Source organism: Myotis yumanensis, unplaced genomic scaffold (assembly GCF_028538775.1).
Source record: "Myotis yumanensis isolate MYYU_CA2020_CCGP unplaced genomic scaffold, mMyoYum1.0.hap1 SCAF_16, whole genome shotgun sequence".
Classification (NCBI taxonomy): domain Eukaryota; kingdom Metazoa; phylum Chordata; class Mammalia; order Chiroptera; family Vespertilionidae; genus Myotis; species Myotis yumanensis.
This window is the reverse complement of record NW_027223767.1, coordinates 44,863,074-44,878,194: the sequence shown is the minus strand read 5'-3', so window position 1 is coordinate 44,878,194 and position 15,121 is coordinate 44,863,074. Positions and strand designations below refer to the sequence as shown.

The following is a 15,121-nucleotide window of genomic DNA, read 5'->3' as shown; positions in this document are numbered from 1 at the left end:
CAAAGCAGTGCTGGGATTGTGCCACCTTGGGCAAGGTAGTGACCAGGAAACAGCAGTTAATGCTGAAACACATACTGGGATTGCATCCTGGTTCTCCATTTTACCAACTGAGCAACCTCACAAGTTAATCAACCTGTTTGCACTTTAGGTTCTTCATATGTCTAAGAGATGATAATTCATCTTAGGTAAAATGAGGCAATATGTAAAGTACCTAGGACAGCACTGGATATATAGTAGAGGCTCAATAAATAGTAACTATTCTTATTAGTATTACAATGTAAGGCACAGTGCTGGGTACTGTGCATTATAAAGACCAAAAGTAAACAGATTAGGGTGGTAGGTCTTGTACCTTGACCCTAAAGGCAGAGGATGGAATCCACATGCTCAGTGAAGGTCCCTTTTAGCTTTAGGCTGTGATTCTATACTTTGAAGTTGGCACTTAGAAGCCAACTATCATATACCCTGGCCACATTGCAGCAATTCAGGACAGGTGGTTGCTTAGTAGTGTTACCAAAGCCTAAATATTAGGGATCAACACCTTTAAAAATAATTACAGGCCCTAGCTCAGCGGTTCTCAACCTGTGGGTCGCGACCCATTTGGCGGTCGAACGACCCTTTCACAGGGGTCGCCTAAGACCATCCTGCATATCAGATAGTTACATTACGATTTATAACAATAGCAACATTACAGTTACGAAGTAGCAACGAAAATAATTTTATGGTTGGGTCACAACATGAAGAACTGTATTTAAAGGGCCAGGAGGTTGAGAACCACTGCCCTAGCTGGTTTGACTCAGTGACTAGAGCGTTGGCCTGCAAACTAAAGGGTCCTGGGTTCGATTCTATTCAAGGGCAGGCTCCATTCCCATTAGGGGGTGTGCAGGAGCAGCCAATCAATGATTCTCATCATTGATGTTTCCATCTCTCTGTCTTTCTCCCTTCCTCTCTGAAATCAATAAAAATATATTTTAAAAAAGAATCAACGGTAGGGAATGGCCCAACCAAGCAGCCTTGGTTTCTAAACTTAGGACTTGTTGTTGCCATTTGTATTTTCATTGGAAGCAAAACCTCTAATTCAGCCTAAAGCTGCTATCATTAGTCATTCAAAGGTGTGGTATGATTTTGACTAGAAGCTGGACTAGAGGCTCCGTGCAGGTTTGGGAGCAGTTACACTGTTGTGGTTTGACTAACCTTTTTTATGAGTGTGTTACTAAAGAAACGTGAGCTGTTGGCTTTTCAATTACTGTAGCTTACCCCTTCTGAGTTTCATACACATTGAGTCATCGAGTCTACAGGTGACTGATAATCATCTGCACGACTCAAGTTACCGTAACCCAGAGATGAGGGGATCTGATGACTGCAGGGTGCGTGCACGTGAAGATCTGAGGCTCTCCCATCCTCTTCACAATGAGCAATGGTCTGCGTTAACCGCAGAACAGTCACCTATTTCCACTCATCCAGGGGTTCATTTTCCTCTTAATGTTTTCCCTCTTACAACTTTAGCACTCAGCTGTTCTCTGACATGTGCTCAGGGGGTATAGACTGTGAAATTGTAGGCCTGATGAAGTATAACCAACTCTTGGGAGAAAGGATAGAAGCAGAGTTTGTGTTGTACCTGCCCCACCCTAGAAAATGTATGGAGCCTCTTTGTTTGGAGAAAAGATAAAAAGATTCTCAGGGACCCCTGGTACGGGGAGTTGAGTGAGCTAGCCACACTGGAAAATCATCAATAACCTTGAAAAAGCCAAGAAACCAAAGTTCATCACTTCTGTGTCACTCTTAGGGGAATGAACAATTGTGACCTTAGCTGGCTTTCCTGTTGTCCGTCTCATTCTTCCAAACAGCCTTGATCAAAGATACATCTGATCTGGAAGCTGAAAATAAGAAAGCAAATGTCTGCTTTTCTGTTGCTTTTTGTTGAGTTGCCAAGGCAGGATGTTTTTCTTTGCATATTTTTTCTCTCAGGTATTTGTCTAAAGTCTATCAGGTTGGCCTTAAGGTAGTGGGGATGTGGGACAAATCCATTTGATTACATTAAATCTTTTAGCTGGTCTTTCTGGCTCCAGTTCTCTATGTTCTGGTTCATCTTACACATTGCTGTTACATTAATATCCTGAAAACAACATTTCGACCACAAGCCTCCCTTGCTCACGGGCATGACGTGGTTTGCTGTTTATTCAAATCCAAACCTTATGGTTGACCATTCAGAATGCCCATCATGTGGTCCCACCATGTGTTGTCTTTTTCCAGTATCTCCCAAAATGTGGGATACAAAGTGCCAGGAGGCCCACAGGCCTTTTAAAAACCTTGATCCACGTGGCAAGAAATTTATTTTCTTTTTAGTTCTTTTTCAGTCTCCCTGATTATATCAAGAAGAAAGATTGAAACTTATTTTAATGCTAGTCGTTGAACACTCTTGGTGATTTCTGTTTTGAACAAAGACAGGGTGGATCTTTGTCTCAAGTACTCACAGTAGAGTCTGATCAAAATTGAATTGATTACTCTGTTTCATCATCTTTATTTTTCATAGTTACCTTTTTGTGGCAAGTGATTCTGGTTTTTCATGTATGTTAGTGACATAGTTTTCTTAAAAAACTGATTTATTTTAACAAAAGAAAGAAAGGAAACTGATTCAAACAAAACAAAAAAACCCTGATGTTTACCAAGTATTTTCTGTGTGCCAGGTTCTGTCCTAATGCTTACCAGGGAGTCTTCGAGGTAGATGTGATTATTATCCCCATTTTACAAGAGGACATGGAGCCATAGAGGTTAAGTAACTTGCCCAAGGTCATGCAACTAGTAACTGATGAGCCAGCATCAAATCCAGTCCATGTGACTCTAGTGTTCATGCTGTCAACCACCACACCACCCTAGTGTGTGAATATTGCAGAATGTGAAGGATTAAGTGAAGCTTGAGAAATACTTTATTTCATACGTCTGATATTAGCTATATCCAGACTTTAAGTCTTCCCTGCTGTAGACCCCCTTTTCTACCTTCATTCATGCTTCTCCCTCAATTAGGATGTCCCGTCTACTTCTATGAAAAAATTAAAATCCTACCATTTCAAGACTCTTCTCAAAATTTAGGTTATCCAAGAATGATTTCCCTACCCCAAGTATTCCTGAAATGTTTGCATTCATTTAACACTTAAGTAAATGATTTGTATAATTCTTTTTACAGAAGACACATTACTCTCCTGCTTAAATGCTTCAAACATGGCATTTAGAATAAAATCAAAGGCCTCCATAGGGCACATCCCTTTCACAACTTTTAGCATTTTTCTCCAGTTCCATATATACAGATCTTATTTCTCTCCTATTAGGTTGGAAAGATCTCAAGAAAAGGAATTTGTTCTTCCAATCCTTTTGTTTTCTTATATTGGCTTTTCATTGTTGAACCCTTTACTGTCTGGTGGTGACAAATTTTGGAACCACAGCATGCCTAGGAAATGTTACAGAAGAGAGGATATGGTTCAGCAAATCTCTCCAGAACCCAATGTCTACAGAATGAAAAAGCATCACATTTATGCCCACTTCTAGCTCTTGACACATCTTTCCCGCTTCTCTCCCTTCGACCTGCCACTCACCACTGAGCACATCTGTCATCTCTGTAGGCCCCGCTCCTGCCTTTCCTGTGGCCAGAGAGCCTTGGTTTTCTAACACACAACACCCACACGCCCTAAAGGTGGCTAAACTCTGTTTTCAAAATCTCTCAGCAGTTTGACATGAGAAGTAGGAAAGGGTGACCACAAATAATTTTTTCAGTTAAGTGTGAGATAGGTCCTAATGATCACATATGTATTAGCGATACCTTTTTTTAAGCAAAGGAATCACACACTTTATGAAAGGGACAAAGATCATGATCTTTCATCAAGAAAGCTTCTCTAAAACTTTCTACATTTGAAGCTCTTTTACTTAAATCTCTGTCTGGTGACTGATGTGTTTGGGGAGTGGCAAGTATAGGGAGTGGGGAGTTTCTGGAGCTATTATTTCTACCTCTGTAGCTATTTTAAAAGCTGCAGGCCAGTCATAGATCACCCCCACTTTTGGCAATACGTCCATCCCCCTGGCTCCCTTAGTGTTACCAGGAGAAAATAACAAGCAAAATAAAAGTTGGGGAATTGACTGTGTCTTAGTAGTTCATGCACAGAAGTGCAGATGCCCCCGTGCCCCTGCACAAGGAGCCCCCACTAAACCTTGTCCTCATATTCTCTCGCTTCATTTCCTCCAGAGTTTCCCTCTGACAAGAGCAGTGGAAACAACTCACATTGTAGTTTCAACGTAATGACATCTCTGACTCCCCCTTTTGCCTGCTAACCTAATTTATGTGGACTGCCCTAACGTGTGCTGTCAACCCTGTCCCCTGAGACTTCAGCATCATATGGAACCATTCTGCATGGGTTGGGTGTACCTGCAGGCAACATGTCCTTTCTCTCTTTTCAAGGACTCTGGAAAATCATTTTATAATTGCTCTGCCTTTGTGTTTTTCCTTTTGTAATTCATTCTTTTTACTTGTTCTAGGTGAGAAGCGCCACTGCTTTGATGTCAACTATAATCCCAGCTATATGTACGAGAAAGAGAGTGAGATAATACAAACCCGGATGATGGACCAAGCCATCAATAATGCCATCAGCTATCTTGGTGCCGAGGCACTGCGCCCCTTAGTCCAGACGCCGCCTGCTCCCACCTCGGAGATGGTCCCAGTTATCAGCAGCATATATCCCATAGCCCTTACCCGTGCAGAGATGCCGAATGGTGCTGTGCAGGACCTGGAAAAGAAACAGATCCACCTGCCAGAGAAGAGCCTACCTTCTGAAAGAGGCCTCTCCCCCAACAATAGTGGCCATGACTCCACAGACAGTGACAGCAACCATGAAGAACGCCAGAATCACATCTACCAGCAAAATCACCTGGTCCCTCCTCGGGCCCGCAATGGGATACCACTTCTGAAAGAGATACCCCGCTCTTATGAACTCCTCAAGCCCCCACCCATCTGCCCACGAGACTCCATCAAAGTGATCAACAAAGAAGGGGAGATGATGGATGTGTATCGGTGTGACCACTGTCGAGTCCTCTTTCTGGATTATGTGATGTTCACCATTCACATGGGTTGCCACGGCTTTCGTGATCCTTTTGAATGTAACATGTGTGGATATCGAAGCCATGATCGGTATGAGTTTTCGTCTCATATAGCCCGAGGAGAACACAGAGCCATGCTGAAGTGAACATCTGGCCCCGGAGATAATTCACGCCTGAGCATTCCACATTGTTTTTAAAAACCGATACCCCTACCTAACAAATCACTCTCAAAACAAACTCAGTTCCAAACTCTTTTTCGTACCATTTTTAGTATCCAGAGGGTCATGCTCACGTGGGCAACAGAGAAACACTGTCTCCATTCAGAAGTTGTTTGCAGATAATGCCAATGTTACTACTTTTATGAAACCCTTGTTTTCCCATCAGGAACTTGAATTTTATGATATTTAAAAACCAGAGAAGTATTTGGTCACTTTCTTTTGCATCAATAGGACAGGCATACCATGGAGTTTGTTGCCAATTGGAAGAGTCCCCCCATAGTGCTGCATGAAACGCTCTTGTCAGCCAAGAGTGCCAAAGGTCCACACAGAAGAAGAGCTGGCCAGTGACCTTACGGGAAGTCTTGTCCTTCTGCATTGAACAAAAGGCGGAGAGTTAGCATCTAATCTCCCCATCCCAATTAGAGTCTAATAGTATGGAAAAGACTATCCACAAAATAACTGTCTGTTATCAGTAACTGAAGACTCAGTCTTGGAACATCAGATCCTTTTCTTATCACATAAGCAAAAAAAAACAAAACCAGAAGTCATCTGATAATACATCTGCTTCTACGCTTTACCCTCTGTCTCCAATTAAAAGCTGCTTTGGGTTAAAGAAGTCATCTACAGGAGAAATCCTACACAGAAAAACTGATGGTTTTCAATATAGACTATCATGGAAACTCCAGGAAGTTGTCCACTGTGGGCTATGGCATCCATTTTCTGTGATCAAGATGGGCAGAGCTGAGCCTTGGCCAGTATCTCAGTGGTTAGAGGGTCAGCCCATACACCAAAGGATCAAAGGGTCTTGGGTTCAATTCCTGGTCAAAGGCACATACCTGGGTTACAGGTTCGAATCCCAGCCCCAATAGGGGCGTGTGTAGGAGGCAACCAATTAATGTGTCTCTTTCACATTGATCTCTCTCTCTCTCTCTCTCTCTCTCTCTCTCTCTTTCTCATTCTCATTCTCCTGTCCCCTCCCTCATTTCTACTCTCTATAAAAATCAATGGAAAAAATATCCTCGGGTGAGGATTAAAAAAAAAAAAAGATGGATAGAGCTGGGTTCTGAGGAGGAAAATGGTTTAGCAGCACCAGGGGAGAAAAAGCAACACCACCACCTGCCTGAAGTTCTTTGTCTCCTTCATAGAGTATTAGTGTACAGACCCAAAGCAAACTTTCCAACCATTTAAAAACAACAAAAAAACCAAACAATCCAAAAAGGATAACTTCATCTCCCTCTCCCCACAGGAGAGGACTCAGGGATAGACACCATGAGTGTTGTTTAGGTCAGAGCTGAGCTTCATGGTGGGGTGAGGCGGGGGCACCTCCACTGGCAGGCTCTTCGTCAGACAGGTTGTTTTTTGTCTCATTTTACATGGAGCCACTGTATTCTGCAGAAATTCCTGAATGTCTAATCTTAGTTCTGCAGATGGTTCTAGTCATCTTTACTCGTAAGAGAAGCATGCTATCAAGAAAAAGCTCTCTTATAATTGTAAAATTAACACTGGAATAGGGGTCACAGAATCTGTTTGCTAATTCCACATTTGCCCCTAATTAGCTGTAGGACTTTGGGCAAATCACTTAAACTCTTAAAACTTAAGTTGCCTCAACTTTTGAATAAGAGTTGGATTTAGACATTCTCTAAGGTCTCTTCCAACTTTAAATTTATGTGATTATGCCCTAACCACTTATTTTTCAAAGCTTTTAATGTATGGGTATTAAATACCCATGAATGTTTGTAAAAGTAAGCATTTATGCAGCATTAAGTATTAAGCAGAAGAATCTGTATATGAATATCTGTTTCACATATCTTTGATGTGAAAATGGTAGTGTTGTTAAGTTTTTCCTTTAACCACCAAGTTGTGAATGTGAAGAGGATGGTGGAGAGGAACAAAAAACAGGAAGGTATTTTGATCTTCCCCAAAGTGTACACACAAACTGGCACCTGCAGCTGCTTGCCAAAGCCTTTTTTATTTTTTCCTTTGTAAGAGCTTGTGTTAGGGAAAATAAATTCTGCTTCCAGGGACAATTTCACCGAGCCTATTTACAAATTAAGAGTCAGCTTCATGAACATTTCTACCAGAGCCAAGAATACCAAATTCCTGGTAAATTTGTGTTTTATGTATCTGCCTTGATATTTCTAAAGGGTGTAAGCACTAGGCTCAGAGTCGTTTATGTAATTAAAATGCTCCACCTCTGACTGCACAAATGGCTTATCCCCTCTTTGTAGCGTGGCATCTGTCTCAGGAAAAAAGATTTTGTGAAATTCCATGGCAACAGTCCCAACATGTTGGAGATTTCAGCTAAAAGACTAGATGTGTTTTGGTGTGTAGTCTTCACTATATCACTGTGTTTCCATAATCCTAGACTCCAAGCTGTGCCAGGTTCCTTATACTCATTGCTTATTATATTCTTGAAATATCACACATCCTGTTGACTCTTCTGGGGACAAAAGAAAGAATCTGGAAGCAAGGATTAGTAGGAAAGAAAGCTCGGGAAATCGAGCATTTCTGCCAGATTATTGGGAAAGTCTTCACTGGAGGCACCAACTTTTGCACCCCAAGGTAGTGAAACTAAGGCCCACCCCATCCACCTAGGGACGCTTTTTGTCTATATGACCCTCATTTTCCCTGTGACTAATGGGTTTTCTGAATGATTTCCAAAGGCTGCACTTTCATTGTAACATTCTGAACCTGGATGGGGGGCACTTCCAGTCCAGATAAAATTTATATGTGGAAGCTCCACATTCTTAAATCTTAGAGTTGAACCAGCTGGTATGTAGTAGTTACCACCACATAGGTAAACACTGCCTTCTGTAGGCACTCCTACCGACTAATGACCCCTGCCATCCTCTGCTGGGGATAGTGGAAGAGGGTGAAGGAGAATCTTAGCAAGATACCCAGAGACTCACATCTCTCCCCGATGGACAGGGAAGTCCTAAAGCAGCTTCAGGCAGCACATTTACCTTCTCAGCCAGAGCCCCTCTGGACAGAAGCCTAGTAGGTCTCTCTGCTTCATTTCCCACCAGCCCTCTTATAAAGCAGGCCTCCCACCACATACCTAGGAGGCCACAATCTGAGAAACAACCACCCCCTGAAAAGTTCCCTTGGAGCCAGAATGACATAATTGGGGTGAGGGTGGGAAAGGAAAAGAACTGCCTCCCCAAATGTTTTTTTCATTAATTGTGGCCTAGGTATGTCCTACTAGCAGAGAACTAAATGGAAGTGCCTCCCCTGTTGCCCACCACCACCATCACCAAAAAGACACGCGCCTTGGTACAGATAAGCTAGCCAATCTTAGGCTTTGTTACCTCTGAGCTGTCCTGACTCAGTTTCTGACTCAGTGACAAAACTTCTCACCTTTTAAATGCTTAACATTTTGTTAGGAGGCCCACCTTCATTAAGGCCCAGATATAAAATGACCTCAGACTTCTTTTGCCAAGAGAAAATTTTAAAAACACAAAATTTTACTTGGTTGAAACACTGTATTACCAAAACTCACATCAACATAAAGTTCTTCCAAATAACCTCTATGTCACTATTCTTTTTATCCTTTGCTAAATGTGAGGTTTAAAATGTTTTAAGGGGAAAAGCAGTATTTTTTATATATATCCCAGGGCAGGCAGTAAGACCATAATGGAAATGTCAAATGTTAAATCTTTTAAAGTTCTAACTTTTAAAGTATATCTCACTGGGAACAGGTATCTAATGGAGACTTGGAAACTCAGGGACACTCAAGATTTGAGCCCTCAGACATGTCTAAGCTCTTTCACAAAGACTCAAAGAGTCAAAAAAGAGAAGAACATTTTGTCCTAGGACATAGCATCAGGCTGTGCAGAAGAAGATGTACAGTGATCTCTCTCTTTTGATTTTTATTGAATTTATTGGGGATGACGTTTAATAATAAAATTATATAGATTTCAAGTGTATAATTCCACAATACACCATCTGTATATTGTATTGTTTGTTCACCACCCAAAGTCAACTCTCTGTCACCATTTATTCCCCTTTACCCTCTTCTACCTCCCCACCCCCTTTCCCTCTGTGTTTATGATACAGAGATATCTATCACTTTTTAAAAATTGGGAACTATTTTTGTGCTCAGACAGTATAGTTCAGAGACTCTCTGTAGGCAGAGTTCAGAAAAGCAGAATAACGGGATTTAAGTGCCTATAAAGACAATTGTGACCTAAAACCAAAGGCTAGACCTGGGTCACCCTAGGAAAAGGACTCTGTTCTCTAAGGCTAAAGGACTGAACGGTTCTGAGAATGATCAGTGAACCGGGGTTGGGGACTGCTGCCTCTATGCACTTTGGACTCAGAAGAGACATGTTGGCTTTAAACTTGCGTGAGCTCATAACACCAGACTGTGCATCTGTGTATCCAAGCCGTATATAGTCTACCGCACAGGCCACCAATATGGCAAACAAATCTTTGTATGTGGGAGAAACTGCAAGTTTCCTCTAAATGTCATAATAGTGGACTGTCTTTTACTTTGAGATTGAGTTATTTGAAACTATAATGTTAATATTTTGATTAAAAAATGTAAGGTCATAATGATATCTACCTCCCAAGGATGTGAGGTTTTATATAATTTTGTGTATAGAATAATGTTACTTTTTTTTTTTTTAAGGGGCTGGGGAATTATGTTGGATGCTTGCAAATTTTTCACTATATGTACCATATCTGGATTTAAAGACATGGAAAGTATTCAAGGACCATCCTAGGACCGTAATAATAATTCAGTTGTCAGTGGAGGCAACTGGTCTCTAACACAGTTTCCTTTATGTTGTTTTAATGTGTGAGAGTAAAGAATGTGTTGGACCAAAGTGAGTTAACCACATGCTACAGGTACTACATGGCATTGCAGCCAGGAAAGTAGAATACCTTTGCTCCCTCATTGTCCTATGAACCCTCAGCCATTAATTCCCCACGCAACTTAGAGTTTCTCCAGATGGCCCTCATTGTCCATCTCCCCTCTGACCCACTCCAGAAAGCCTAGAAAGCTGTCCTGTAATGCCACCACCTTCTCCCGAGCCTGAGCCATGCACCCGTGGGGCCTATTCCATATTCTCAATGCAAGTGCAGCTTTGCTTCTTTCTCCTTATAAAAATAGGGTGTATTTTCACATGTCAGGAAAATGGGGCAGCCTTAAACATGACTGATCCCATTGCCTGTGACTCATTTATACAAGGACTCTTCCAGGTTAGCAGACAAGGCCCTTTTCGGTGGGCCTGCTTCTGTGGGTTCACAGAAACCAAATTACTGTGGGTTGCAAAGAATTAGCAGGTCATTTGAAAAGCAGACATCCCTTCACCCAGACTGTGGTTCTCAGGTTCTCAGTCTGAGCTTTGGTGAGGGATTATTTCGGCGGCTGGAAAAACCAGAGCTTATTTTTAATTTCTGATTGCCAAAGCCACCACACGTGTGGTCTGTGGATGACCTTCGTCTGCAGAATGACAGGGGAGGGAGGGAATGTGGTTTGGGGCTCGGTGGCCTTTCCACCAGGAGCGAGGGAGGGAGCCCTTGCTGAGCAGTTTGACACAGCCTGTGCTCATAGCATTCTCATCTGGGTTTCTCAGAAATGCCCCCCCTTCCCCCACCCCCCCAGCACTGACCTTCCCTCTTGACTTCTCTTGAGTTTTTCCAGGAGTCCAACCTTTTGGAGCTCGGTAAGGTGCCCCGATCTCCATAAAGTGCTTAGAGCCAGCTTCTGAAATGTAGCAATGCTAACCTTGCCGGAACCATAATGAGTGCATCCTTGCATCAAAACCGACCCTGCTGATCGTTTTCAAAGTTTTATTGTGTTTGATTTTTATACTGAAAAATAAAAAAAATACTGGTGTGTTTAAAATTAGTCATTGTGCATGCCTGTCATTTGTAGTTGCTGCTGTCAGAAAATGGAAGGCTTCAATCCTGCTTCCAGGAGCATTTCCTAATTTAGGCCCTCTGGCTATTGCTTAATGCCCAAGTACCAAGATGAACGGAACTATCTCCAAAATAAAGCATCGCACCAGACGCCACGCTGAGCTGCCACTGGTACCGTCTCCTTAGTGAGGTTCTAGTTCCGCTGGTCCTTGGTTCACTCGGGACCCTAGGCGTTTGGGGCCTGGACCTGACAGGATCAATACATTGAGCACAGTGTCTTCAAATTGATTTCAAGACACCACTCTGCCCTCCCTCCCAGCAGGGATGCTTCCTGAAAGATAGGCCAGTCCTGACTTCATCTCTGGGGTTCCAGAAACATCCATGTTGGGAAACTCAAGTTGCAGTTGCTGAACCACACTTACAATATAGCCTGTAGACGCCTGGGGGCCCCACCTGAGGGGCTGGGGAGAGGAAGACCAGCATAGGGAGTGCAGGGGATTCTTCCTGTCTCGATGCTTTCTGCTGTCTCTTAGAAAATGTCAGGAGAGAGTCTGAGAGGTGGTCTGGCTGCTCAGCCTCATCCAACACACCTTCCCTTTCCCTTCTGTGGGAGAGGCAGGAGGAAGCTATTGCTGAGGTTCAGGATTAGCAAACATGGGGCCAGGTTGGTGGCAGCCTTCGCCGGCTCCACCTTCAGCACCACCGCACTGTTGGGAGGCTCTGCAGCAGGTTGTCCAGTCTCACCACCAAGGGCAGGGAGAGGGCACTGGCCCTGCAGCCCGTCTGTATTGTAACATCAAACATCAAACACATCCAAAAATGCCCTCTCGGTAGCGGACGCTCAGCCTTGGAGAGAATAGTGGGTGGCTGTCTCCATCCCGCTCCCTTCTCAAAGCAGCAGCCGCCGGGGAGGTAAAGGACGACAGGGACACTCAGATCCCCTCTGCCAATGAGTAGCAGAGAGAGATCACAGCTGGCTGGTGCTGGGGTTGGGGCTGAAGGGATTTCCAGCTCAAGGACAGTTTCCTAATTCTTGGGAACTAATTTAAATGCTTTAGAGCAGCGGTTCTCAACCTGTGGGTCGCGACCCCTTTGGGGATCGAACGACCCTTTCACAGGAGTCGCCTAAGACCATCGGAAAACACATAATTACATATTGTTTTTGTTATTAATCACTATGCTTTAATTATGTTCAATTTGTAACAATGAAATTGGGGGTCACCACAACATGAGGAACTGTATTAAAGGGTCGCGGCATTAGGAAGGTTGAGAACCACTGGTTTAGAGGTTGGTGGGCCTGGCAGTGGAGGCCACCCCACACCTGCATCCTCCTCTCCCCCCCCCCCCCCCCCCCAACACAACCAGGCCATTCACACAGGCTCCACCTGCAGGCAACTGCCACCCAAGGGCAGGAGAAGGAGGACTGTCTTCCCTGCCTCCCACCTCCTAGCACCCAGAGTTTGAGGAAGAGTGGAGGTGAGAGCTCTGGGAAGGCCAGGAAAGCGGAGGGATGGTGGAGGAGTACATGCGGCCCAGGACAGAAGCTCTGGCTGCAAAGCATTCCTGGGTCAGACAGTTGTTTGCATAAAAGCCAGAAGCCACTGCACCTGGGGTGGGGAGGCCCTCTGGGGAGGTGCTCCCTGGCTGGGGGGAGAGGGGGAAGGAAGGTGTCATGGAAAGTCCCTGAAGGACACGGGGTGTTGAATTTGCTGTGGTTTTGTTTTTAACCCTGTCTTGACCTGTGAAGTAGGCAGCTGCCTCCCTTCCCCCCAAATAACAGACCTTCCCCCCAAATAACATGAACATACCCAAGGAAAGAGCTCTGCAGTGGAAAGAATGGAGGTTAGAGGGTGATGTAAACGGCCCCCCTTCCCTAGGACTGAGGGGGCAGGAAGCCCCAGAGCAGCCTTTTCCCATCACCTCCCTCCCTCACCTCAGCCCTCTGGCCCCCTAGCCCAGAAGAGACAAACCACAGCCCTGGGGCAGCTGATGGCTGGGAACTAGGGGGGCAGATGCCACCTCCTCCCCCAGGCTCATCCTTCCACTGCTTAATCCCCATGCCACCCCCACTGGAATTACACTCTCAGCACCTCCACCTCCCCCTCACAGCCCCTAACTGCCCTCCCTAGACGTGTGTGTCTTGGGGGCGGGAAGCAGCCAGAGTCCCTGACTCCAGAAACGCTCTGACGTCTCCATAAAGCAAATGACTGCCCAGTGCAGCCTCCAGCTGGGCCGTTTGGACCCCTGGGTTCCTATCCCAGCTCTGCCACGCTCAGGGTACCCTGGGCTCTTGGCTTTCCCTCGTTGGGCCCTGATTTCGCCCCCCACCCCCACCCTCTTGTCGGATCTCTGAAGTTGCTTCCACCTGGGACTCAGCCTGGTCTCAACCCCATGGCTCCAGCCAGGCCTTTCCTCCAACTCCAGAAGCAAGAATAGCCGAGAAGGCCTGTTCCCTCTTCCTTCTCCCCCACCCACCCAGGTGGTGCGCTGGAGCTAGGCCGACGGCGGCCGTGGTTTCCCAAGAGGTCGCTTTTTTAACGGGTCTATGAAATTCCAGTCCATGAAATTCCAGTCCTGGCCCATCGGGGAGCAGCGGACAGGGAGGTGGCAGTGGGAAGCTCTGAAGATGGGCAGTGAGGCTGGGTGTGGACGCTGGGCCTCCGTCCCCCCTCAGGACCTCCTCTTAGTTCTGCGTGAACCCAGACACTAGATTCCAGGTTGGGGGTGCCTGTGAGAGGAAAGCTCAGGCTGGGCAGAGGGGGGCAGGGGTGCGGTGCGGTGCGAGGTGGGAGCTGAGGGGGGTGTGAGGGGAGGGGCAGCTGCACTTCTGAGAAACAGCTCGGCATCTCAGCAGCCCGCAGCCTAACCCCCCTGCCTGCGGCTTCACAGCTCGCTCCTTCTGCCGCCCACGCCGCTCGGGGCCTCTCCGGGGGTCGGCAGCCCCCGCGGAGGCGGTGGCAGCTGGGGAGGAGCGACCGCTCGGGGGACAGCGGAGTGGAACCCATCGGGCGATGGAAAATGGACGGGGCGGGGGCGTGGGGTGCAGGACACCCCGGAGTAAACCCCCCCCACTCGGGGTCCCGAGCACTGGACCTCGGCCCGCCCGCGTACCCCCCCTCCACCCCCACCCAGGTCCTCTCCCATCACACCCGGCGGGATCCAGAAGTGAAACCGCTCGAGGTCACAGCCCAGCGCCGGCGCTGCGCCCCGCCCCGCCCTTCCGGACACTGCAGCCCTGCAGGATCTCCCAGCGCTCGGCGACTGCAGGGAGGAAGCGGGGGGAGGGGAGGAGAGGGGCCCCGCGGGAGTCTGCAGAGCGGGGCCTTCGCTCCCCGGGGTGCCCGCTGGTAACCACGAGTGGAAACCTCGATGGGCACCGACTTTACACCGGGAGAGGCGCGAACAGCGCTTGCACTTCCCACCACGGCCGCTGGGTGTCACTGCAGCCGCGCGGCTGAGCCGGCCCGGGCGCGGGACCCCGGGAGTGTGAGGACCCGAGCCACCGCGCCTGGCGTTCGCTCCACCGACGCCGCACCACCAAGCGAGGATGCGGCGCTCAGCCCTCCATCCACCCTCCTGTCTCTGGAGGCTGCCGCCCAGCCCACAGACTCGCAATGAACAAACGAACCCCAGCTCCGCGACGCATGGACTCATTGCCGGGGCGCTACGGGGACCGACGGCGCTGAGCGCCAGACACCGCCCCCCGACCCCCCCACCGAAGCGCGCCCCCTGGCGAAGCGGCCAGGCCTTCCAGTCGCAGAGACTGGGGTGCCTCTGCTGAGAAGGTGCCTGCACTCCACGCCCCCATCCTGCCCAGCGACCCAGTGCCCCCGAGTGGCAGCAACCGCGTGCAGACAGCTTGTTCCAGAGGGAGAGGGGGCCGGAAGGGCGAGCTGCGGGTGCAGGTCACACTCCGCACGTGCTTTGATGCCAGAGCGACTACGGGATGGTCCCGCGGT

The 15,121-nt window shown here is 47.0% G+C and overlaps 1 protein-coding gene across 7 annotated transcripts in view; it reads left to right on the top strand.

Moving 5' to 3' along the window:
• Positions 1 to 11,151, top strand: part of IKZF3 (IKAROS family zinc finger 3) — an 80,326-nt gene extending 69,175 nt beyond the window's left edge. For all 7 annotated transcript variants that reach the window (XM_070392857.1, XM_070392858.1, XM_070392856.1 and 4 more), the window contains one exon: positions 4,522 to 11,151. In XM_070392857.1, the coding sequence (XP_070248958.1) occupies positions 4,522 to 5,225 (704 nt within the window). In that variant the 3' untranslated portion in view covers positions 5,226 to 11,151. The remainder of the gene's footprint in view (positions 1 to 4,521) is intronic.
• The last annotated feature ends 3,970 nt before the right edge of the window (positions 11,152 to 15,121 follow it).